General features: G+C 38.1%; 1 protein-coding gene across 1 annotated transcript in view; it reads right to left on the reverse strand.

Annotated features, from left to right (window-relative positions):
- The window catches only part of AGBL1 (AGBL carboxypeptidase 1), a 207,478-nt gene that overhangs the window by 135,898 nt on the left and 45,625 nt on the right, over nt 1-25,955 (reverse strand). Inside the window, exons 9-17 of the mRNA XM_053463773.1 lie at nt 25,695-25,753; nt 24,470-24,586; nt 20,963-21,534; nt 17,814-17,897; nt 17,474-17,563; nt 16,309-16,457; nt 13,133-13,220; nt 11,031-11,169; nt 10,107-10,260 (exon numbers count right to left, since the gene is read on the reverse strand). Of these exons, the coding sequence (XP_053319748.1) occupies nt 10,107-10,260; nt 11,031-11,169; nt 13,133-13,220; nt 16,309-16,457; nt 17,474-17,563; nt 17,814-17,897; nt 20,963-21,534; nt 24,470-24,586; nt 25,695-25,753 (1,452 nt within the window). The remainder of the gene's footprint in view (nt 1-10,106; nt 10,261-11,030; nt 11,170-13,132; nt 13,221-16,308; nt 16,458-17,473; nt 17,564-17,813; nt 17,898-20,962; nt 21,535-24,469; nt 24,587-25,694; nt 25,754-25,955) is intronic.

The raw sequence follows: 25,955 nt of genomic DNA on the forward strand, positions 1-25,955 counted from the left end.
TCACAACCCTGAGATTTGAAATGACACTTGTTACTGGGTTAGGTTGGAGTCTCTGTGTAGGGACAAGTTCAGGGGCTGCAGCCTTTTGACCGCCTTCTTAGGAATCATCAACAGGCATGAAGCAGACAACTGGCAGAGGAAAGTAGACGGAGTGGGGAGCACCAGCAGACAACAACAGAGTCTGGGGAACTCTGGCAGATGACAACTGTCATATATGCATCGAAGCCAAGAGTCAAAATCCAGATAACCCCCAAATCAGATGAAGTACAAAGGACAAAAGCAGTCCAAGGCCGGGAGTCAAAACCAGACAATACACAATAAATCACAATAAATGCAGGCCAGGAAGTACAATGCTCCAGCTAGGAAGCAATTGTGGGTATCCAGGCCCTTAATTACCTGTCAGGACACAGGGCATGAATCAAACACACAAGGCAGGGACATGGGGCAGACAGGAATCTGCCTATAATCTTCCAAACGGGCCTATGATCTTTCAAATGTGGAACAGTAGGGCTGCTCGGAGGGACAGCAGGACAGTTTAGATAATGCTAGCCACGTACCTACAACCACAATATCACAGTATTTATTAACAAACAAAAAGCACAAGCTACACACAGCTTTAGTAAATTAGTTTAGTTATCGTAAAGCAATAATGGTGATGGATCCCCTTTAAGCACACTCCATTCCTTCATAGAATGGTGGAGTGGAGACTGAAGTCTTATTTTTTTAACCCCTTCGAGACAAAGGCTGATTTTACTTTTTGTACCCTTTGTGACAATGGCCTTTTTAACATTTCTGCGCTGCTTGTGTTTAGCTGTAATTTTCTTCTTTCCCGTTTACTGAACCCACACACATTAGATATTGTTTTTTTCAGGACAAGAAGGGCTTTCTTTAGATGACATTGTTTTGATTGTATCATATTATTTACTATTAAAAAAATTATAAAATATGGTGAAAAATTTAGAAAAAAATGACTGTTTCTAACTTTTAGTTGAAAAATCTTTTACTCATCTATAAAAGGTAATGAAAAAACCTGCTAAATAGATTCTACTATTTGTCCTGAGTTTAGAAATACCCAATGTTTTTATGTTTTTTTGCTTTTTTCTACCCATTATGGGGCAATAAGTACAGGTAGCGTTTTGCTATTTCAAAGCCATTTTTTCCAAATCTGGTAATTCTTCCCCCCTTGTGCCATTTCGGGTATCTTTGAACCCGGCCAATGCAATTTACCCCATCAAGTCATATATTTTTGAAAACTAGACAGCCCAGGGTATTCCAAATGCTAGTATTTTAACTCTTTCCATGCACCATATCTACCACCAGTCTTTGTCAAACTTTATGGTAGTCATTTTTTTGCATTTGTTTTGTCATACACATTTTACTTCAGGTATGAATTAAAATGTTCTCGTTTATGTCACTATCACAAAACACCCCAATATGTGTTCAGCAACATCTCCTGAGCACAGCGATACCCCACATGAATGATTTTGCCTGGCTGTTTGGGGGCAAAAGGGCCACATTTGGGGCATGCGCATTTTTCAATGTTGAACTTTGGCATTTGGGGATCCACTGCCCATGCCCTATTTGGTACATCTTTGAGCCGGGCCATTTCAGTGTGCCCAATAAACCCATATATTTTTGAAAACTAGACACCCCAGGGTATTTCAAATGCTAGTATTTTAACTCTTTCCATGCACCATATCTACCACCAGTCTTTGTCAAACTTTGTGGTAGTCATTTTTTTGCATTTGGTTTTCCACACACATTTTAATTCAGGTATGAATTAAAATGTTCTCGTTTATGTCACTATCACAAAACACCCCAATATGTGTTCAGCAACATCTCCTGAGCGGAGTGATACCCCACATGAATGATTTTGCCTGGCTGTTTTGGGGCAAAAGGGCCACATTTGGGGCATGCGCTTTTTTCAATGTTGAACTTTGGCATTTGGATCCACTGCCCATGCCCTATTTGGTACATCTTTGAGCCAGGCCATTTCAGTGTGCCCAACAAAACCATATATTTTTCAAAACTAGACACCACAGGGTATTTTAAATGCTGGTATTTTAACTCTTTGCATGCACACATTTTACCACCAGCATTTTTTCAAAGTTTGCAGTAATATTTTTGTGTGTGTATTTTTCCCCCACACACCTACTTTATGTATGAATTTACAGCTCCTGGTTTATGCCGCTGTCACACGACACCCCATAATGTGTTCAGCAACATCTCCTGAGTGCAGTGATACCCCACATGCATGGGTGTGTCATTTTTTGGGGGAACTAAAAGGCCACATTTGGTACGTGTGCATTTTTCTAATTGGAAATTAGATGTGTGGCCATCCTTCCCCCCGTGTTAATTGGGACGTTGTTGAACCTGGCCCATTCAATTTACCCCATCAAATCATACATTTTTTAAAAGTAGACACCCCACGGGCATTTAATATGCCAGTATTTTAACTCTTTCCATGCGAGAATTGTTTTAAGCTAATATGCTAACTTTAGGACTTGCTCACAAAAATATATTTTTTATATATATATATTTTTTTTTTTTTTTTTTTTTTTAAATTTAACATTTTTTTTCAACTTGGAGGTTCCCCTGATAGTGACATCAGTGGGAAATGATTTTTACATTTTACTGTTTTTTTACTATTTTTTTCTAATTATTATTAATTTTATTTTATTTTTTAATTTATTTTTACTAATCACACTGTGATTAGAAAGCTGGGCTCCATTGACTTGCATGGTGAATGCAGTACCTGTATTCAACCTGCAAGTGGAGCCAAAGTTCTCTAGATGGTCTGGACCATCTAGCTAAATTTTAAAATTTGTTGGTTCCTGTTACAGGACGGCGGCCATCTTCCTTGATGGCGAAGATTGCCGGTAGCTGCGGCTGTGACCGCTCTCCGGAGCGGTCACAGCCCATCAAAAGGTTAGTGTTTGGTGTCGCTGGATGCCTCCTGATCGAGGCATTCCAGCGACACCATTTAAGTTTAGGAGGCGATCGTCGATCGCCTCCTAAACGCTTTTAAAACGGGCGTCCGCCGCCATACAAAGTATGGCGGATGTTGACGCCCCATGGAGGGGCCAGAGATGGCCCCTTCGTGCCGATCGCGGCGTTGCTGAATGCCTCGAGGTCGAGGCATTCAGCAACGCTTTTTGGGTGCAGAAAGCGATAGTAGATCGCTTTCTGCACCCGTTTAAAGACGTGCCGGTCCTGGCACGTCAATTGTCGTAAAGCACATGCTTTTCCGTGCCGTGCCAGGACCGGCAATTGTCATTAAGGGGTTAAACTCAAAAAAATGTAAGCATGTGTTTGAATACTGTAAAATACACTAGGGTCAATTAAAAATTGACTCCAGTGTATATTGACTTAGTGTCAGTATCAAGATAGTTACTATAGATTGATAGTTACTATACAATTGCATGTTTAAGAAACATATTTTTTACTTTTTCAACGACAGTTATACTAACAACAAATCAGTATATGTCTGCAGAGCCCTAACAGGATTGATCTTAACAACTAACCAAACACTATAAAATAGTTGCAAATAGTCATATATAATAAATGGCATTATAACCAATTTAATGCGGTGCTTCGGGCTCTGCATTCATTGGCAGATCTATCTCAGTGTCTAGGAAAGCTTGGGGACATATTTGTATTAAAGTCTCACAAGCCTGTAATACCAAAATGTTTTAGCAAACAATGTACAATGTAGAATTACGCAGATGGCAGGCTTTAATACAGTTCATATTTTCTGTTAATATAATATTTAAAAATCGTTTTAGTCAAATATTTAGCAGTAAATGTGAATCAAAATGAAAAGACATGCCGATAGAAAATCTGATACTCTTACATCATAATCATATTTAATCAGATTGGATCATACACAAACATGATGTAACCATAGCACGGAACTACCCAGGGTAAGCTACCCGGAACTTAACCCTCTTCTGGGAGTGTGGCTTTATTCATTTAATTCAGGGACTAGCTGCATGTTGCTTGGAAATGTAGCTTCAGTGGCCTCATCCCAAGTGGACTCTTCATAAGTGGACAGGTGATAGGAGTAACACTAAGTTATCTATCGATCCGTGGTCTTCATGGCTTCCTCAAATTACTCATCTAGCAATAATTAATCTCCACCACATCTTTCTCTCTTACAGGTATTCCTATACATCTGGTACACCCTGAACTCCTCATCTCCTGCTTAAGCCTTTATTTTTCACCTGATATATCTCTATCCTGCCTGTCTCCATACCCTGCTGATTTCTCAGGGTTAATTTTGGTGCCCTCGTCTCTATCTTAAATGCAATGGCTAAGACAAGGTGTGAAACATCTGCATCCTATATATCTGACCACTTGTGAGGTAGCCATATGAATTCCTAGGCCTCACTTGGAAATGTAGCTGTAGTGGCCTCATCCCCAGTGGACTCTACATAAGTGGACACGAGAGTTGTAACACCATCTTCCCTGGCACTGAGCAGCCAGCATCCTGTCTAAGCCATCTGAACAAACAACAACAACCTCAGCAGCTCATCATGACTTAAATAACTCATCCTTATCCAAGCAGTCCTCTCCTACTGTTCCACTTCCCCCTCAACCACTGACAATATTGTAAGCTCGCAAGAGTAGGCCCTTCTTCTCCTTTTGTACCAAGTTCTTATTGTGTGTGATTTTTATTTATTCCTCTGATTGTAACAGCATTACGGAATATACAGGTGATAAATAAATTGAGTCTAATGTATGTAGTAGTCCCAATTAGATTTAAGTGGGTGGGGAGTAGGCACTAGTGGACAGAACCTGAAAAGGGAACATGGGTGACCAAACACTGCTACCTTGCCTGGAAATTAAGGAAAATTATCCAGCGACATTCCCAGGGTTTAACTCACCCCCACCCCAAAATATAAAATCTCAGTATACATTACTGCAGTACATAAAGACCTCAACACTTATCATAGGAAGAAAAATGAGGGAATGGATAGGGAAGGAAAGGGAAAAGAAAAGAAAGAAAAATTAAAAGAGAAAGAAATCATGGGAAATAGATGAGGAAAGGAAAACAAAGGTAATGAAAACAATACGAGAAAGAAGCCTTGGCATAATTGCCCTCAAGATCTCAAGACTAGGGGGCATTATCATGCTGGAGCTGCTAGCCATCCACGTTAAATTTTGTTTAAATGACTTACGTCTGGGAGACAGCTGTGTTTAATATATAGTATAACCGTTGCGTATTCCAGATCAATATGTAATTTTATTGAATTGACAAAAAAATTTTGTATTGGTATATGTTTCTTGTTTCATTGGTTAATAAAAAACAAAAATACGTTTAAACATTCTGTAATTCTGTAAAAGCAGTTATCTTTTCATCACAATATAATTATGATTATTATTGTAAGCCTCTCTGATCCTATGAACAACATTAAACCAATCGTGAAAACATAATACCATTAGAAAAACCGCTTTCTAAATAACAGGTTCTATGCGTTTTTTTGTTTCTACTAATTTTTCATTATTGATATTTCTGGAATTTAAAATGAATATGTTTAAAAAAAAAATGTGTACATGGGAAGAGCCACATCAAATTATCAAAGAAGAATGTCAAATAGAATGAACTCCTACTATAAACCTTGATCACGTAAATACTCAACATGCCTGCAGGTTTTTTCAAACACAAGTAACAGAAATTTTGTATTTGAATTACGAAGCGTTTGTGCGCTGATGAGTTCACAACGTCCTCTCTAAACTCCAATGCTTTAATGCCAAAACACTTGAAAGAGGAAGATGTGCAATGGATCTCTTTTTAAGCTGCACAGATCTGCTTAGAAAATTCTATTTTATGTCTTTTACTACTTTTAATAGCGTTATGACCTATTCAGTAGCTCGTTATAATAATAGCTGGACAAAGAAAGATTGCCTTTTACAAATTACTGTATGGAAGGAACCGTAACGGTGGAAAATTATATTAATATTCACAATCACAAGTGAGGTTACATGCGTAACTGCTATGAAACATTACATATCATTTATGTGAACATAGGGTGAATATGTGGTTGATGTTACCACATCATAAAATAGTCTAAAATAACATTGTAGTATTAAATGGAGACGACTGACCTGTGCATGAAGTATCTTAAAGGTTTAGTGCTTAGTAGCAAAACCATCAATTACATGTTAGAATCATGTAGATTCATAAATCATGTAGACTTTTTCAATAGCAAAAATGATTTCCGCTGCTGAAAATAATTTCACACTAAATAGAAATCATACCTAATACAATTAAAAGGCAATGTTTGTAAGTGTTTGACACTAGGATTTTTTCTATTGTATGCTGCTACAGTCTTTGATATATTACCATACATGGGAGCTCTCCAGGCTAAACCTGGAGTCTACAGGTGAAGCCTTGTTTCTCTGGGTCAATGTCTTCTTTATTTGAACATGTCTATGCCTGCCCACATCCTACTAGCTCTCTTACACACCTCACCCACTAAGGGCCATCTAGGGCTAATCCCATCCCTATTCATGGCTAGCCCTGCCCCTTCACCAGAGGCGTACCTAGAGTATTGGGCACGCAGGGCGGATCCTGTATGTGGCACCGCCCCACAAAAAAAACAATGTTGTCAAGAATGTTTATTTCACAAATTTGTAAACTGTATGTCAACTGGAAAAAAACTATAAATCTGAAAAAGTAAATGAACTTTTAAATAAATTAAATAAGTTTAACCCCTTAAGGACAATGGGCGGTCCCTAAACCCATTGAAAACAATGCATTTTGAGCCCGTACCTGTACCGGCTTTGTCATTAAGGGGTTAAATAAATAACATTTCCTGAACAGATATGGTACAGCATAACTCCTATCACTATACATTGACGTAGTAGGTCTCTGCCCTTAAAACACCTGCCTATGCCACCTCTGCCCCTTTAGCAGGCTGGCTGTACAACCTTTGCCCCTTTAGTAGGATGCATGTGCCAACTCGGCCCCTGAAGCAGCCCACCTGTGCCAACTATGCCCCTAAAACAGCCTACCTGTGGCACCTCTGCCACTTAAGCAACCTGCCTGTGCCACCTCTGTCCCTGAAACAGCCTGTCTGTGCCACCTTTGTCCCTGAAGCAGCCTGTGCCAACAATGCCCCTGAAGCAGTTTGTGCCTACAATGCCCCTGAGACAGCCTGCCTGTGCCAACTCTGCCCATGAAAGAGCTTGCATGTGCCAACTCTGCCTGGAAACAGCCTGTCTGTGAAAACTCTGCCCCTGAAGCAGCCTGCCTGTGCCACCTCTGCCCCTGAAACAGCCTTCCTGTGCCACCTCTGCCCCTGAAACAGTCTGCCTGTGTCAGCTCTGCTCCTTTAGCAACCTGTCTGTGTCACCTCTGCCCCTTAAGGAACCTGCCTGTGCCACCTCTGCCACCCTAAAAAGCCTGCCTGTCCCATTTCTGACCCTAAGCACTCATTCATTCACCCATTCATTCATTCACCCATTCAATCTCCCGCACCCCTTACCTCTCTTGCAGATTTTACTGGTTTGGGGGGTGTCCGAGCATCACTGGGACTGCGTAGGCATCTATTGCAGCCCGAAGGCCGTCTAATACAGGCGCGCAGCTTACTGCTGTGGCCCCCGCGCACTGTGTGATGAAACTGTTTCCCTGTCCAGGGGGAGCAGGAACCTGGACAGGAAAATAATTTACTCTTACAGTGTGCAAGCTACATAGCGGTAAGCTGCAGGCCTGCATAAGGCAGCCATCCGGCCACCGGGCATCCTGCTTTTGAGTGGCACCGGGGTGGACCCCCCCTTGCTCCCATTAGGTACGCTACTGGCCTACACTTAAGAAATTCCAAGGCATGAAGGTTAGACATACAAAAACGTGGTTGAAATTAGCCAGCTTTTAGACCCTAAAGGTATCTTAAATACTGTAAATACTGAACATAGGCAATAAAAATATTTTTCAATGATTTAGAACATTGTTTAAAAATAAGATTTCAAAAGCATTAATGTACATTTAGTTTGAAATATATGCATTCCCAAAATCTACCCTGATGTCCTTGAGAATCATAGAAAGTCCCCTGCTCATGCAAGTGTGGTTGTCGCATAGTGCCCAGAGGCAAGCTGTCAGCTCGGTGTGCATGTGCACTTCACTGGCATGCAATGTCCCACCGGCATGAACGCCGTTGCTGATGCCACACCACCTCTGAGGATTAGATCCAAAATGTGAAAGTCACAACTGGCAAAAGGTCAATGTGCCCTCCGAATGGTTCTGCTCTAGAGATGTCACAATAGAAGGCACAGTCATTGAGCAATGAAAATACATGCGCCAGTTGAAGAACAAAGGGAAAATGCCCTAGTTCAACTTTATTTCAAATCCAGCCATTTTGATACTAATAATGAAGAAGTCTTGTGTCAACTGTTTCTAAAGGTTATGCTAAATCCACTTTTGCACATATACAGTAACAAAAAACTAAAAATAAAATATATGTTAGTCAGAAGTTGTAGTTAGTCATTCATTTGATTGATCTCTTTATTTTGTTGTAACTTCTTAACGTTCCATGCTTTTTTCTCCTATATTTAGCCTTCCAGCAGAAAGTATATTGGAATATAATTCTCTCAAGCAATTGCTCTGAAAGAAAGAAACTTGGAGGGGAAGGCAATGCGCTGTGAAATAATGCAGTGTGATAAAACATCAAGCTCCCATTCCTTGGCTTCATTACTCACTAAAGCCTGTCAGAATATGCAAGAGTTCTTCAATCATCATAACTCCTTAAACTGCATGAATTCTCACCTCAGACTGTATTTATCTCTTCAATGACTGCATGTGACATATTTGTATTGACAATGCAGTCACAACTGTTTTGCTTGAGAAAATGTAGACCTGAACCCTGTTTGTGTGCCGCAGAATGGAGTGTTTCAAATCCTAGCGGCACATATGGGGCATAAGAACATAATCCAAACACAAGCCAACGACAATGAAGTTCTGTTACAATGAGAGCAAGGTAATCTACTAACATACTGTACGTGCACATCAACGCAGCCTTACGTCAATTTCATCAACAAACATTTCAAAGTGAAGCAGATGGTTCACTTTATCAATGGTCAATAAACATTTTTACTTTACATTTCTACTCCTTCTGTCACCATTGCACAGAGGACACAGGAGACCTGTGCAGTTGCAGATTGAATGCTTAAGGCTTCCTTATACCTGTGATAGGACACCGATATTAAGAATGCTGGCCAGCAGCACGATACACTGACCAGGCGCTATATAATTTTTTTTTCGGTCAGACTCAAGTTTCTTTGTGAAGTCTACCAAGATCTCATTATAACTTTGTTTCTATATTTGATTTGTATAAACCACAGTTTTAAGGCTTTGTATTTTTTACTTTAGCCTGGAAAAGTATTCTTCTGTAGTATGGCTTATTGTGTAAGATTTGTAGTTAAGAGTCTGCACTGGAAGGCAAGACTGGTCAAGTTAGAATTTAGTCTAAATATGGATTTTGCATTTCTGAATTTGTATAATAGTGTGTCGTGTAGCTGCATATAAAAAATACTAGGTATCCATACAATACATAACTTGGATGTATGGCAAGAAAAACTTTTCTAAGGTTGGAAACCGATCACCAATAACAAATCACTCTTGAATACCAACAAAACTTTTCCAACAAAAGATTAAACTTAAAATTAATATCCACAAAATTTAAACAAGTGAAATCATTTCTGGCTAGACGTCTGAAAGATTGCTGGTCAAGTGCAATGATGGGTTAGTCGGATAAGGTGGCTAAGGGGCCATGGGCCAAGCAGCTCTGCGGAGAGTTGGCTGGGGGATGAGGTTTGTTATGTGGTCTTTCTTAAGGGTACAGTCCTGTAGATCTAGATTCATGTTTGCCAACATCCAATATTTCAGCATTAAGTGGGGATAGTTTAAATGATGTTAGAATATTACGGAAATATCACATTTTACTTCTTTAATATTTATTTCTACTGCCATAACCATGCAATTTACCAATGCAGTAGCCTGTGTAATAAAAAGTTAATCTTCGTTACACATTTTGAATAATACCCATATCTGTTCAAGTACCACTTTTAAGTTAAGGTAATTATAGCCTTATTTATAGAACTGTACTTACACATGTCCTGGATGTATTTGTGGCATTTTGAGGAAGGTTTTGCTGTGATGGTGACTACTGGACACGGATTCCCACCCAAAGTATGACACATTATCTGCTGATTGAAGAATACCTTCTTAGAATCATGCTTCTGGCCTAATAGCTGTAAATGGGACTGATGAAGACAAAGACGGTACAGTCAATACCTATTATGCACTTGTAAGCATGTCAAGCAATCGATTCATTTTTCCACAAAATACCTATTCTTAGAGCTGCATCGATTAAGATGTTATTATCAATTCCTTTTTAACTGAAACAGAAAGTTGCCCAATGGACCTCAGAAATTACAATTGGAAACGCCAATTGATTTGGATTGCAGCATCAAATGAAAAATTGTGACACCGGCATTCTATGTTGCGTAACTGTTGAATAAGTGGATGTGCACAAAAAATACATTTAGAACTTCTATACACCATCCTCTCTTGAAATACCCTCCTTTTCTTATTGCCATCAGTTAAAACTGTTAAAAAATGCAGGGAAAAAAATCAACTTACATGTTTCAAGGTATATAAAGGGTTTTGTTTGATAAGGTACAGAAATACATACCTTATTCTCCCTTTTCATGCAGGTTTTATCTATAGTTTAACCTTTAAAAATGACACAAGATATAATGTATTTTAATAATTAGATTGTAAGCTCGTTTGGGCATGGCCCCTATTTACCTGTTGTTTCTGTAAGTAAAATTGTTATGCTATATATTACACGTTATGTCCTGTTTACACGTTGTAAAGCGCTGCAGAATATGATGACGATATATAAAACAATAAATGATAATAATTGCTTCTTCAGCTCTCAATACAGACACAGATGTATAATATAGTGACATAGATGTGGAAGGGTGTTTAATTTAGTAACTTGGTTACTACTGATCAGGGTGAATCTTACCATGAGTGTAGAGTAAGTGTATGGATAATGATAAGCCAGGTAACACACATCTTCACAGTGTGGGAACTTTATAGTGAAAGTCAATGTGTAATATCTTTGCCTTTTCCTTGCTTCAGATGCCCGATAGCAAAATAGGTTCCTACAAAAAAAATGGATGGTGATTTACCAGTTAGCACACGCTAGTACAGGCCGACTTACACCAGATTTACTCCTTGTTTTAGTAAGATACTATTACTTTGTGCAACGTGTGGTGCAGGCTATGGTGCACTACAGAGGCTCCTGCAGGATTGCCATAGTTCTCTATAGTGTAAATGGACCAGGTGAGTACAGCAGAAGTGGTGTATTTACCAGCAGACCTTGAACCTTGCTTATTCACTAAAGGAGGACTGTGCACTTTCTATTCTTACTCTTGGACTTTCCTTTGCATTATGAAGGAAAAACTCCAGTAATCATAGTTACATAGTTCATAAGGTTGAAAAAAGACCTAAGTCCATCAAGTTCAACCCTTCTACCTAACCTTCCTATTCTTCCCCTGCAAGAAGAGCTACACTGGGATTAACTGGTTAGCTGAGCTTCTTTTGTATGATAAATTCATTCAACTCTACTGCAGACTCCCTCTTGAGTAAATAAGCCACAAAGTTTGTCAAAGTCAGGGTTAAATATTCTACTTATTCCGACAGAGAAGCGTATGCGTCTTGCCCACCTCATTGACTCATTCTATCCGTGTGGTGTGAAAATTATGGTATCCTGTGACACTGTTCAAAACCCTGATTTAAAAACAAGGTGCACACCAGTTCTGGTTAGACGGCGTTCTTTCTGTCAGAAAGCACAATTTTCTTTTGAATATGAGAAGAACCATTATGTGCACTTTACAAATAAGCAATAAATGGTATTGTACCCAGTAGTACATTTCAAACAATTTTCCCACATACTACCAATTATGCTGTTGTCTAACCTTCCTCTATTGTGCTGAAGTTTTTTCTTTTTAGAGAAATTCTATCATCTCTGTTGTACTAGAGTACAAAATGAACTGAGGAGGAAAACATAAAAACTGTAATTTGCTTTAAATATAATCTCTTTGGCAGACTTGAAAGTTTCTTGAGAACCTGTTAAACCAATGGAGGAAAAGTATACCCTGCACAAAAATGCTAATAGTCACGGTATCTCAATATCAATATTTTACACAATATTACAACATCTCTGCAAGGTACATGTCCAGAAAGCATGCATTTCACAAACTCCGCTAAGTCTAGATAAAAACAAGAAAAGCAACAAAAATGCCTGCTTTAGTCTGAATAAAACTGTGTATTACAGTAAAACATGATAACCTCAAATCATTTGGCAGTTAAGCCATCTACATCTAAATACATATGTATATGACCCAATAGAGATATTATCATACCTACTAAGTGTCTCTATTTAAGAGTCTGTATTTGGGACCTACATTACCCTGCCCCTTTATCCTTCTTGATGTCCTCTATTGTAAGATCTCAGTATGTCTGGTGAGTATGAGTGCATCAAAGTGTTTTACATTAAGAAAAGAAGCAATAGTTTGTATAGAAACAATAGAAAATTGCTTCCTAAATGAATCAGGATTTGACCACACGGGCCAGCTCCCCCCACTACGTGCGTAAATGAGCCTTGGTCGTCCATGACCCTGTCGCAGGTTCACCGTTTTTCATTTCTTGGACCACTTTTGATAGGTACTGCAAAGCGGGAACACCCCTTGTCAAAGTTGCTCAGATCCTTCCGCTTTTCCTTTTTTCCTGGTTCTATCAACTTTGAGGACGAAATGTTTACGTGTTGCCTAAAATATCCCATCCGCTGACAGGTGCCATGATAACAGTGTTATTCCCTTCGTCTGTCAGTGGTCATAATGTTATGGCTGATTGGCGTATATATATATATATATATATATATATATATATATATATATATATATATATATGTATATAGCGAGAGGGGGTGCACTGAAATGGATATATAGACATACAGTTTTCTTATGATAATATTTGGTGCTTCCAACATGTATATGACTGCTCTTTTGATGTGCAGTTTGTGTGCTGATGCTGGTAATGAGCAATATATTATATATCACTTACTTGTAGTAAGAAATATTGTAGCCAGTTCTCACCCAGTAAGACTTTCCGTGAAGAGCATTAGTTACGGAATACATGACTGGTTGCATACCTGCAGGCAAGGAGCGCAAATAATTCATTTTTAATGTCTTTTAATATGACATTGTAACATATATATCATAACCTATTAAATGAATAATTCAGAATCAAGTCTGAGGCATCTAATTAAGGGTCACAAACTGCATAGTGGAAAAGTAGCTGCAGTGTCATCGTCCCAAGTGGACTCATCATAAGTGGGCAGTTAAGAGTTACATTGGGTTATCTAGACATCCATCATTAGTTTTTACGACTTAATCATAACAATCCCCTTGTAGGGCACCTGGGTTTTCGGAAAACCTACAACCTTGTCTCACGAAAGATCTGGTGGCTTTGTTTTAAGTACTGTCGAGGTATTTTTTAGAACAGAAAAAAGAGCCCCATGTGGTTTTCTCAGTATGGATTTTGTTGTAAAATAACCCCTCAAATAAACAATAAAGTTGGCGCATTATAGCCCTCTAAATGGTCAGCCAGAAGGTCTTCTGGTTGCCTACATCTCAAGATTGACTGTCCTTGCAAATACCTATTCAAGTCCTTTCCTTATCATAAGAAAGATGCATTTGGTTATGTTTGAATTAAGGCTTCCTCCTACATGGAAGATACATCTAGCTATCCTTGTTTCCCTTAAAGCATTAGTTCCTGAGTCTTTTCTGGACTGTTCTTAACCACCACCACCTTCTCTTCTTATGTTCAGGATGAGAGAGAGTATGAAGTTGCTAGCATCTTGTACTCTCCTCTCTGCAGGAATACCCTCAAATACCTTATCTATTAGAAGTCTAATGGACCCAAGGAGGACTTGAAAACCTTCCTCCAATGTGCATGCCCAAAGATTTGCTTCTGCCTTTCATCGTCATTATCCACTCAAATCACCTTGAATGGACACCAAGGGTATATATTTTAAGTGAGGACTAAATTATGTTCCTCTCCTTCATATCATGAAGAGGTTAAGAGAACTAATCATACAGTACCTCCTCCCCCTAACCACATAGCCACCTTTTTCATTTCATCCTCAACCTCATGCACGCGCTTAGACATTGAGAATATAACACTAAGCCTCCTTACATATATTGCAAAGCCTCTACCGACCACTTTGTGCTGCCTGTGTAACTTTAAGCTTGTTTGACTGCTACAGCTTCCTTCATTAGGCATTCTGAGCTTGAAGATTATATCATTTAAAGACTGAATGCTCAAGGGGTGATGCAGGATCTTTAGTTAAAAGGAACTGATATGGTCATTGCATTCTGAGCTTGAAGATTGACTTATTTATTTTCATTGCTTGGCTTCGCCTACTACCTGCCACTTTTGTCCGTCTATTAGGGGAATTTCTGTTCCCTGTCTCTTTGTTTTTTCCATAGAGGCTTTAAAATAAATAACTAATGCTATATTGCTATGTATTAGCAAACTGACTGTACAGAGGCATATAATCCTCATGTAATCTTTCAAGGTGCTGTTCCACTTAGACAAAGCATTTAACTGAATTGGATTGCTTAGCAAATAACCCTTAGCATGATCATAAAATGAGCCAAAAGGTGAAATTAAATAATTATTTCTGGGAAAGTTTTGGGCATTCAACAGTAATATTCCTAATGCATCATTAATTTGTATGTGTTAACAGCAGGTGTATAGGTGATACAGCACCAATAATAGGCAATTACTTGACAAAACATGAGCTGTTTTCGCTGATTTATGATAGAGGTAAAAGATGGATAGACTCATTGAAAGTCCCCCCCCCCCTAAAAACCTGTGTAGTTGCTAAATTAAAACTTCTTCAAGGAGCCTAGAGTGTCTCAGACATATTAATTTATACCATGTAGTTTTGCAAAGTTATTCTCTGGAGATCACGTCATCAGTCATTATTAATTAAAATAATTAGAACTGATCATAAGTTGACATTTTTCAGTAAACACACAATGTACTTTTACTATTAATCTAATTAACAAGAGGAAGAACAGACATTGTTTTTGCATTACAAATTGGCAGGACAGTGACGTGTTTTTCATCAAGCAATATCGCCTCTTATTTATGTCTTCAGTATGCTTTTGGATTTAAATGCTATTCAAACTGGGAGCTTGCTAAATTAGTTAACACTATTTTAAATAATAAAGACAGGATAAACAACACAGTCGACGGTTACAGTGTGAAGGTTAATTAGGCATTCGTTGTGCCTTGATGATTGCGCAATTTATTAAGTGGATTGTTGGGGGATTAATATGATTGAAGCATAAATGGTAACTTCTCAGCTCTCCCGTTCCTGTGCCATATGGAAGCCTGGATTGGACAGATCTGTGTGAAGGGGAGGGGCTAAACCCTATAATGCTTCAAAGAGGAAGTGGGCCACTGACACCCCCATTTTCTATAGAATAAAGAGGGCTGGCAATGCTAATGTGTTGTATGTATGTATGTGCTGTGGGTATATATACTGTAGTGTTTCTGTGTGTGTAATAATCACTGTGTTTTTATTTCTTAACCCCGGTGAGACCTCCACCCGACAAGAGGGATGTTTGGCCCTTGCAATGAGCGCTAGATATACCCGGACTACGACAGGGTACAAAGCCCAGTAAAACCCACAAATCAATTATATAAATTAGACTACTATACAGAAGATGACTACCCACAAAGTTTGAAACCCATGATCTGCGTCTGTAAAACCCAGTGTTTGATAAATCTATTGGGTAGCAATTCAGTGTTACCATATATATATATACACTGTTAACCATTCCCTTCTGTAGCCCGTCTCCACCAATAATGTCACCCATGTAACATTACCGGTATATATTTTCAATAAGTTGATTTTAATTATTAGGTGTAAAGTATATGTATGTAAGCTCGCAGGTAGGAGCCTCTGTCTGTCCGTAGCAAGTAGGTTTTGAAGCAAGTTTTTTTATTCCTCATTTTCTAAACTGTCAATTTTACTGTAACATCGCCACGGAATCTACTGGCTTTCTGTAAAAAAATGTAATGATAATAATGAGTGCATAGCAGGCATTGAACTATCCTTTCTTGGCACTGTGAATATGGTGTGACTTCAAACTACTCTCTGCACCATGTAAAAAATGATTTGTGTACTTAAATAAAATCACTTTTATTTTCCCATTGCTGCTTACCGTAATTAAACTGGCTGTTCACCTTTTCACAGTTAATGACGTTGAAGCGATAAGGAACATTAGCTCTCATTGAGCTGACTTCAAAGTAGAACCACTGATGATGCTGGTTAGTATTAACGTCGGCATTCATGATCAAATCATATTCGAACCTGTTAAACAGACAAAACCGATTTATAAAGGGATCCTTGTGGAAACATTCATGAGTTTGTGATAGTATATCTGCCTCATAGATCACACAGTTTGCATTTTCTGAGATTAAGTAGACACTTCAGCCATTTCTAAAGTCAGAATCCATGATAAATAAAATGAACAATAGGATGAAAACTAATAAAAGAAACTAAAATAACAATAATAATTCTATTAACAACAACACAAGGAACTCAGCAAAGTTCCTTGCAGCAAAGTATTAACCCCATGAGATGGAGGGGAGTGTTTGGGGATATATACCCTCGTCATTATTTAATTACCTCCCACCCACCACTCACAGAGTGTATGTGAGTGGGTAGGACTTTATTTTTTGATAATGCGAGTTGGCTTTAGTGAGTCTGTAAGTAAGTAGGGCTTTCGTCAAACTCACATTTATAGCCAGCTCACAATCAACTCAACTTAAGTGAATAGACCTGATTGGGAAAGGTTATGTGATATATTGATGGAAACTCAGATATTGGAACAGAGTTTTTTTTACAAGTTTCCATAAGACGGAGGGTGCTACATTTTCAAAGATAGGTGTAACGGGTTCACCAAGAGAGCTGTAGTAACTCCCAGAGATCACCCAGTATCCTCCTGTTGTCCCCGGAATCACTTCCAGCACCAGCCAGTATGGACACCTTGGAACCCTGCTATATGTACCCAATAAGTAGACACAACTACCTTGAACTGAGTACAGCAGGAATGAACAGTTTATTGATGTAAAACATAGACTGATATAGCCACAGAACCTTATTAACATAAATTAACATTGATAAACAGGTACATGTAGACAACCCAACCTATAATCCCCTTTAGCTACTGAATCTCCCCCTTGCAGCAATCCTGTTAATGGGATTAGTTTACAAAATGGAGTTCCTTCCTGTTTGGCAGCCAGGCTGGAGCCATCTCTGACTACCTTGGGGCCCTGTATGACAGGTCATTCTGTCACAATAGGTGAACACTTATTTGTACTTACTCACGCACTTGTATCACCTTGCGTAGGTTTCCGGATTCAAATTTGGAAAAGAACTTTAAAGAGTTGATGTTCTCTAAACTTTCAGATGTACTGGGGGAAAAAATAAAAAAATTACCTGTGGGCATCAACAGTATGTCATTTCCATGTTACAAAATAACACTCTATTTTCTGTAATGTCAAACTGAAGTATTTTTGTCCATGAAGAAAAAAGTTTGCCTCTTTTATTAAGTCTCTTGACATGTCTACCTAGTCGAAAGACAAGACTAGCCTTATTTGACTGTATAAAGATACCCTTAGAGCCGGGCTAGTATAATATAAAGTGAAAGAAGCAGATACTTGCCTTGGGTTATTCAGGTCAAAAACAACTCGGTTGAGAAGGTCACCAGGCTTCAAATAACGTTCAATGTCCTCAAAGATTGTGTCCCTAAAAATGCGACAGAATGAATAAGTGAACAATTTAATTTGTATTGTATGTTCTAGAAAGTTGTATTTTTAGATTTTATTTCTAATTGTATATTATGAAATCTGGGGAAATATTGTTCTACTTTAAATCAGTACAATAAACCTCCTAGATCCTAAACATTAATATTTTGTGCATGTAAATATTAACTTTGTACATTCCGCCATGATTACATGGCTGTGCAACATAGGATAATGTTGTCAACGGATGTGACTGGGTCAGATGTACACTAAGGGAAACTCTCCAAACAATATGTAATTCTAGGACCTATGTATGTACTAAAGTGTGGCAAGTCTTCCTTATTTTGTTTAGGATTTATAAGGTTGCGTATGAGCTTAAAAGGTGTCTCCAACTTTATAGTTTTGTTTAGCGCCTGTGTATTATTCTACAATGTAATGCAAACGCACAAATGTGTTTAATCCAAAACATCTCTGATTTTCTCAGTGCCGTTAATAATGGGTAGGTTATTTACCAAGAAACACATACACACAGAACATGACAGCTGGTAAGGAATGTTTGCCGCATTTGGTCTGCCTGTGTTCTCTGATGTAAAGTCTCAGTCCTGGTCTCATCATAGATAGCTTTACGCCTATTCCATTCATTTGTAAATTCCCCTATGGTATTTACTTCTACCGCTTCTGATGGGAGGCTCTTACACTTATCTACCACCCTACATAAACCTACAAGTCATGTTTTTATGAATGCGTATTAATAAAAATACACATCTTATGATAGACAGACAAGGTGCATGAATGATTCTTCATAATTATGGCAATAGATTATTCAGAACTAGCTCAATGCTGATGCTAGAACATTTGTAAATATTAGTGTTATGGTATAATATACTTATCAATCATATCCTGATGGTTCTGTGTTTGAAGATTAGACTTGTGTACAAATTACTTTTATCATATTTTATGCTACAGTGATGATGGCAGTAATTGCAGTTAAATATGAATGTCAATTCTCAAATTTGTATATGTATGAGAATGCGGGGTATTGTGTTTCTCCAGCAAGAAAACACAAGGTTTATTTTTTTTTAGTTTTTTTTTTTTATAACTCAATACCACTGGCCACCAGTTCTCTTTCTCTTCTTATGTATTTTATATGTGTTGGCAGAGCAGCTGTGACATAATGGTAAGACTATTTTTTTTAAGGAAATTGCAGTTAATATAAATTTTATAGACATTTATGTAGCCAGCTCACTGGGTCTTCCTAAAGATAAGCAATTGGGATTTATGTTGTTTTGTAAAGCCGTTGAACAGCTACAGCAATCTGCTTTGTGACAGCGAAATGTGATTTTCATTACAGCCCCTGCTAAACCAAATATGATGAATTCAACTCCAAAGAAAGTGCACTGAACCCCACTCAACAGAGACGCCGTGATTGGAATTACACTTTAACATTTGCATGGCTTGTCAGTGCCCCATGAAGTGATTGATGTGATAATGAAAAGCACGTCCTTAGAACTCACTGACAGAAGCTGCTCTCCACAAATGAGAAATATTAATAATTACTACATTATGCTCAGAGTTCTGGACATCACCCTTACAGCCTCTCTTACTGTGCATTCTCATGTAATTATTACAGAGGCAATAGGAAATAGGTCTATTCTCTGAAATGACAGCACCTTGTAATATTAAAGGGTTCGTGCATATTAAAAGGTCATAAGATCATAGCTGTGGATCGCATAGGCCTAATTTACGGTCCTAAATCTGATTTCCCCTTGATTGTATAGGCAGCCATGGCATGTTGTAGTCATGCCACATCATGTAAAATCAAATGCATAATATAACATATTTAATAACCATGTCTTAGAAGATCTGGCGTACGAATCAAGACCCCGTGTTTATATTCAAACACGTTTTCCCTGATAACAATCCCTTTTACATTATGACTTCATACAATCCATACTCTTTGGGTTTTACCGTTTAAATAACAAACATGAAACAATAAGTGTATTGGGATTTGTATAGTTTAAATTGCCTTTTCCAATGTAGAAACAAAGCATGCATTTATGACATGTCTAATTTTGCTGTCAGAGGACAGAGAATATGATTTAAAGTTAAACTGAAGGTTTAACTTGAGTGGCACTAACACACTTTTTTCTTGTGTTTGAAGCTATATTAAATTGTAGCATTCTTCACATTCATTATTATGCATAATGATAAAGACAGGCTCTGGGAATGACTTCAGTTCAAAATTGTCTAAAAGCAATTTATTAACTAGTAACATGCATTAATATTTTATGACAAAAGGTTCATTTGATATTGTATCTGCAGGAACAGACTTATATGTTCTATACTAAATTTAAAAGCATATTTCACTGCAACGAGGGTTGACCACCCCATGGGTCAATAAAATTGGATCAATAAAAATAGAAGCTACCTGGAGTGCTCCCTCTGCTGGTGGAGTGGTTTTCTGACCGAATAGGGCTAGCCATGCATAAGGATAGAGTTAGCTGAGTGTAGGTGCAGGTGAGTGTCCGTCAACTCAACAAACTTGGAAAACGTACTGTCTGAATTAGCCCCGAGTTCTGTTTTTAACTACATTCAGCTGAGAATGACATTGTGGTTGCTGAATGTAGTTAAAATATCAAAAGTTGGGTACATTTAATGTTACCAGACTAAATCTGTTATCTAACAAAGGGAATATTTATCTTATTTGTGTGATAGCATGTTAGTAGAATTCAGCCACGATTAAGTGAGAACTATTAATATTAAGTGAGAACCATTACAGAATAGATTTCAGATGAAGAGGTAATTTCAAACCGTGGTGTAACTATGAGGACTGCAAGAGGTATGGCTGGGATTGGGATCAGCAACCAAGGAAAGCTCCCAGGTAGCTCTCGGAGCTTTTAAAACCAAGCAAGCAACGACCGCCCTCTACAAACCCTAGTTCTGCTCCTGATTCATCATATGTGGGTTAGCTTAGAATGAATGTGTATTTTTACTTGTGAAGAACGTACACAACAAACAGACATGCAGAATGAGACAAACAGAAAAAAATGAAAGCATAACTAATCAAACCTTAGTGAACCAAGTTTCCTTGTGTCTAGCTTTTGTGAGTGAGGTGGTGAACAGTGACCCCAAAAATCTGGAAACGCCAGTACTCTGTAATCTGGAATTGATTTAGTCCTTTCTGCATTATCCATATAGATGTGAGGATCATGGAATGGGATGTTTCCTTTGTGTTGTTCCAAAAGTTGGTTTACAATTTTGTGGTTTTCACATTCATCACCATCGCTCTTTGGTACTTGAAATGACTTAATATTATGTGGAAGTGAACTTGGTTCCCCATGAACCACGCTGACAAAGTCAGAAGCTGATATATTTTTCTTATGGTTCTTGTTGCAGCTTAATGGGTCAGAATTATTGATTGATTCCCTTTCCAACTGGTATGCTCCACTTGAGTTGTTTCTCAGGTTTTGGGGTTCCAAAGCACATGCTGGAGATGTTTCGCTAGTTGTATGTTGGCCTCTCTTTCCACATTTGTGTCCATTGATTCTCTGATTTAGTATAATGTTACACGAGCAAGGAAATGGCTGACTTGAAACATTGCATGTTGAGGTCAGTCCTTCATCAGGCTCAGATACCAGATCCTTTGAGAAGTCAAGAAAGCAAAATTGTAGAAAGTTTGATTTTCAGAGACTTGTAAATAATACCCTGAAAATAAATTACACTAAGTGATACTTCACAGTAGCCTAGGGCCAATGCATGTATTTAATTCTAATAAATCATATCGCTTACTCACTGTTACAGGCCAGTTAGATATAATGTCATACCACAGAGACCTCATTCTCTGTTAGTACCAGTGGAACAACAGGGAAGAGATATATGTAAAACTGGCAATTAGGTGGGTCATCTCCAGGGTCATCTGAAATGCAGGGCAAAAAGAGCTGCCGCCCTGGGCCAGGCTTACCATATGGCCCAAATGAGGTACCGCTCAGGCCCCTTCATACTCCACCACAGTCTGGAAATGGAGATCTGTGCAACTACCAGAAAACATTCTTCTCCATTAACAGCCCCCCTTGTGGGGCAAGTACAAAAGAAGAGTGGAGTGGTTTGTGCCAGCAGTTAAAAAGACCCCCATCTACCTCACACTAAGATATGATTAGGCTGTGAGTGTGAGCTGGGGAAAGCTTGCCGTGGGCCCCATTATGTATGAAGATGCCCTTATTTATCTGTGAGATGAGGAAGCAGGTAGAACTATTTTTTTAACCTATCGGCTGGTACCACAAGGATTGTACCATGGACCACAAACATTTAAAAAAGGTCTACATACAAATGGACAAATTGAAATATATTTTGAAACTGTACAACATGATTTGGTTAAAAACTACCAAAAAAGACATCATTGTGAACAAGAGCTTTATACTGTAGAAAACATAACATAAATAAACAAAAATAGTAAACACAAATAAGATAAAGAAAGAAGAAACGGTGTACGTCCTGATGGAGTGGTGGGCAGATAAATGGATCACTTATGGGATATAGAATAATGAATGAACTGGCTAAGCAGGGAAATCAATAAACAAAAAACATACATCAACAAAGAGATGGCAGAATAATCTATCTTACATTTCATAAATCACAACTAAAGATAAACACTAAAATATTAATCACAATCATATCTACATAGTAACAGCCAAGATCGGACAGATCCAATGTACTTTAGAGTTTAAACCTACATCTGATTAGAGAAATTGTCATTGACGTGATATTTTGCAGGCTACAATGATGCTTTAGCGTGTGCTGCTCTTTCATTTAGGTTTGTAGTATTTTTTACAGGAGATGAATAATATTTCAGAGCAAGTGGTGTTGAAGTAAAGATGATTTGAATGATTTTGAACAAGCACATTTTTCAAAGCTACAAGAATAATCTACTTCCAAAAAACATTTTTAATTAAAGATACTGTGCCATACATCACAAGTTCTCCCATGCTAAACCATTTCAAAAAAATACATAGATCAATGCTTACGTGTAAAGGTGCCAAGGGCATTCTTGTTTCCCTATAGCTGTGTATCTATCTAGCATGGAGGAGCTTCTGCCTGTTTCTGGGATTAAGCTGTCTTTGGTACCCTGCAAATATCAACACTGCTCAGGAGCTGAGGCTTGGGGCTTTAACCCTTCACTGTATAAGTGTAGGTTCCCCACTTTCTTTATCATATCCCATGCACGATAAGGTCTGCTGCACACAGAGGGGCAATTGCACATCTGCAGCTGGTTTGCCTACTTTTGTACAGCATGATGGAAGATGGAAGTCCTTGACAAATAGTATGATACGGTTTCCACTGTGAGATTAGGTAAAGTGTCCTTATACCACATTAAAAAGCCAAGGGATGCATCCTCCTTGTTCTGACTATAGGCTGGCCAGAAAACACCAGGAATGATAAGCAGACAAGTAGCAATGTTGGTATTAAATGAAATGCCCAGTTCTCATCAGGTGGGAGGAGGTTGAACTCATTACACATGACTATTTCGAAAGTGGCAGCAATTTACTATCTCTTATCATGTTCCAATATAAGGTCACTTTTTAAGAGACTGCATTTTGTGATTTTAGTGGTTGGAAGACAGTCCTACTGCTGTCCCTTTAATCTAATTTAGTGGTGGCTTCTCATAATGTAGGGTTGTTTCTTCCGTTGCTGGTTTCAGATGTAAGAAGAGTATTAGTGTATGGTACACTTGGCAATACAATTATGTAGATGACTCTTAGTATAAATAGTACACACTCCTCATCATCAACATAAACTAATATAATAGTAATTGTGGAATACAAAAGGGCCAGAGGTGGGGCCTCTCTAGGCACTATAGATATAATTCATTGGCATTTGATATATGGATATTACTTCTATTCTCATAATTGAGAAATAATACATTTCAAGGCATCCCCTGACCCTGCTTTTTTTAATTTTAGGTTCACCTTTTCATTCTTAACAAACTGTCTTTGAGTTTCTAAGAGTTGATATTTGATTAGAATTATACCTTGATATACAATAAACTGAACTGCTTTATTTCGGTATTTTGTTTGATGTGACAAAATAGATAATATTGCCCTTTTAAACAGATATTTAGATACAGGGCTTGTTTTGTTTACTAATAGAATGTTATATAGTTGTGCATATTACAGCTCAGGTCATGAGCTTCTCAGGTGGCACTGTGCAATCTAACAGCCCTGCATTCATTGTGACACTTCTGATCGAACACCTGAACCTTGTTATCTCGGGTTATAGTCTTCGGACTTCCAAATGTATCATTAATCATGTTTAGATGTTCTAAGTATTATTAGAGGATGCGCTTGCACATAGCTGGCTCCCAGGTAGCTCTCGGAGCTTTTAAAACCAAGCAAGCAACAACCGCCCTCTACAAACCCAGAAACTCTGTATTATACGCCACCTTCTCTAATCTATATGAGCACTTGGATAGATGCCATGCTATGGGGCTTTCCTGAACACCTTCTGATTCAGTGCCTAACTCACTAACAATACTTTATCTTCCATGCAGTTTAATACTGTCATTAAATCATTACAGCCTACCTGGAAATTCTGAGTGAGTTCTGGAAACAGTGCTTTATATTGTTCTAATTCCTTATCGGTTCGATCAGGTTTGGGTCTTGACCTCAGTTTATTCAGATCTGTTTCCAAATCATCATCCTATGTAGTAAAAACAGAAAATAATAACTTATTGATGCCCGATTTGTAACTCTTCAGCTAGCATGACATTCCCTGAAAAATCCACAGAATCTTTTTAGAAAGCAAGAATAGAAGCAATCTCTATATCAATATGAACTCTCATCAGTCTCAATTCATTAGCTGCTTGCTTAACTTCAATAAACAAGTGTTTTTTTTTTTACTAAATTACCGATGTTACATTTTAATTTAAAAAAATGACTTTTTGATTAGATTTGAAATCATTATACCGACATACAAAGCCCAAAGCCCTCCAGAAAACTGCTCCATCATACATTTCTGCCCTTACAACAAAATATTCCTATGCTCGGTCTTTAGGGGGTTAGGCTCTCCTCCTCCTTTATCACCCCTTCCTTTTCATACTTACAAGACTTCACTTGTGCTGCTCCATATCTGCAACTCGCTTCCACCTAACCTCCACCCTTTACCTTCTCTCTCAATATTCAAGGAAAACTTTAAAACCTTCTTCAGATAAACGTACAATCTTTTCAGCTAGAACCTATCTTGTCTGTCACTAATGCAACTCTCACACTCATCTATGGCTCCCTTTTTCTCTATAGCTTAAGTTTTTCTGCACCCTATATTGTAAGCTGGTGAGCAGGTCCCTCTTTTACCTAATGTATCAGTTTGCATTAACCTGGTAATTCTAGTTTTGCCATACCCCTTGAATGTATGCACTGTTTAGAAGAACATTCAGAAGAAGGTCAAGTTCTGTTTTTCTGCGTTTTGAGACTTCAAGACAAGTAGTTATATTTTACACCTTAGGCAACAAATAAACAACCCCTTACATACTTTTGGCAAAGTTATCAAAACTGAACTATCAGAACAACAGACTCTTTAAGGGATAGCTTTTGCGGAGATGGTGCTTGTAATTGCAAAAGCAAAGTGATGAGGCATAAGAAAGTCCAAACATCAAAATGATGTAATTTACTATGTAATACAATAGGGCCTATGGGTTTTTACAAACTGAGGCTTTATTTTTTTTTTCTTTTAACATTTTATAAGGGATCAATGCTCAATTTGCTTATATTCTATTCCTCCTTTATTTAAAATTCAGGGGGTAAATACATACCTCTTGGCTTTCATTTCCAAGATTAATTTCCATGTCTGTATCTTCATCCTCTGATTCATCTATAGCCAAAATGAATGAACAGATTTTAGACATGATATACAGTTTTAATAGTGTTCTGTCCAACCATTTCACCAAGAGCTCCTGATCCTAACAGAGTTTTGAGATTCTATTAATTACCATTGGATTAATCAATTAACAGTTGAAATTACATGAAATGAGTGATTTAATTAACTTCCTGTTAATTAGAGACTCACTAAGCTA

This window comes from Spea bombifrons, chromosome 4 (assembly GCF_027358695.1).
Source record: "Spea bombifrons isolate aSpeBom1 chromosome 4, aSpeBom1.2.pri, whole genome shotgun sequence".
NCBI classification, from domain to species: domain Eukaryota; kingdom Metazoa; phylum Chordata; class Amphibia; order Anura; family Pelobatidae; genus Spea; species Spea bombifrons.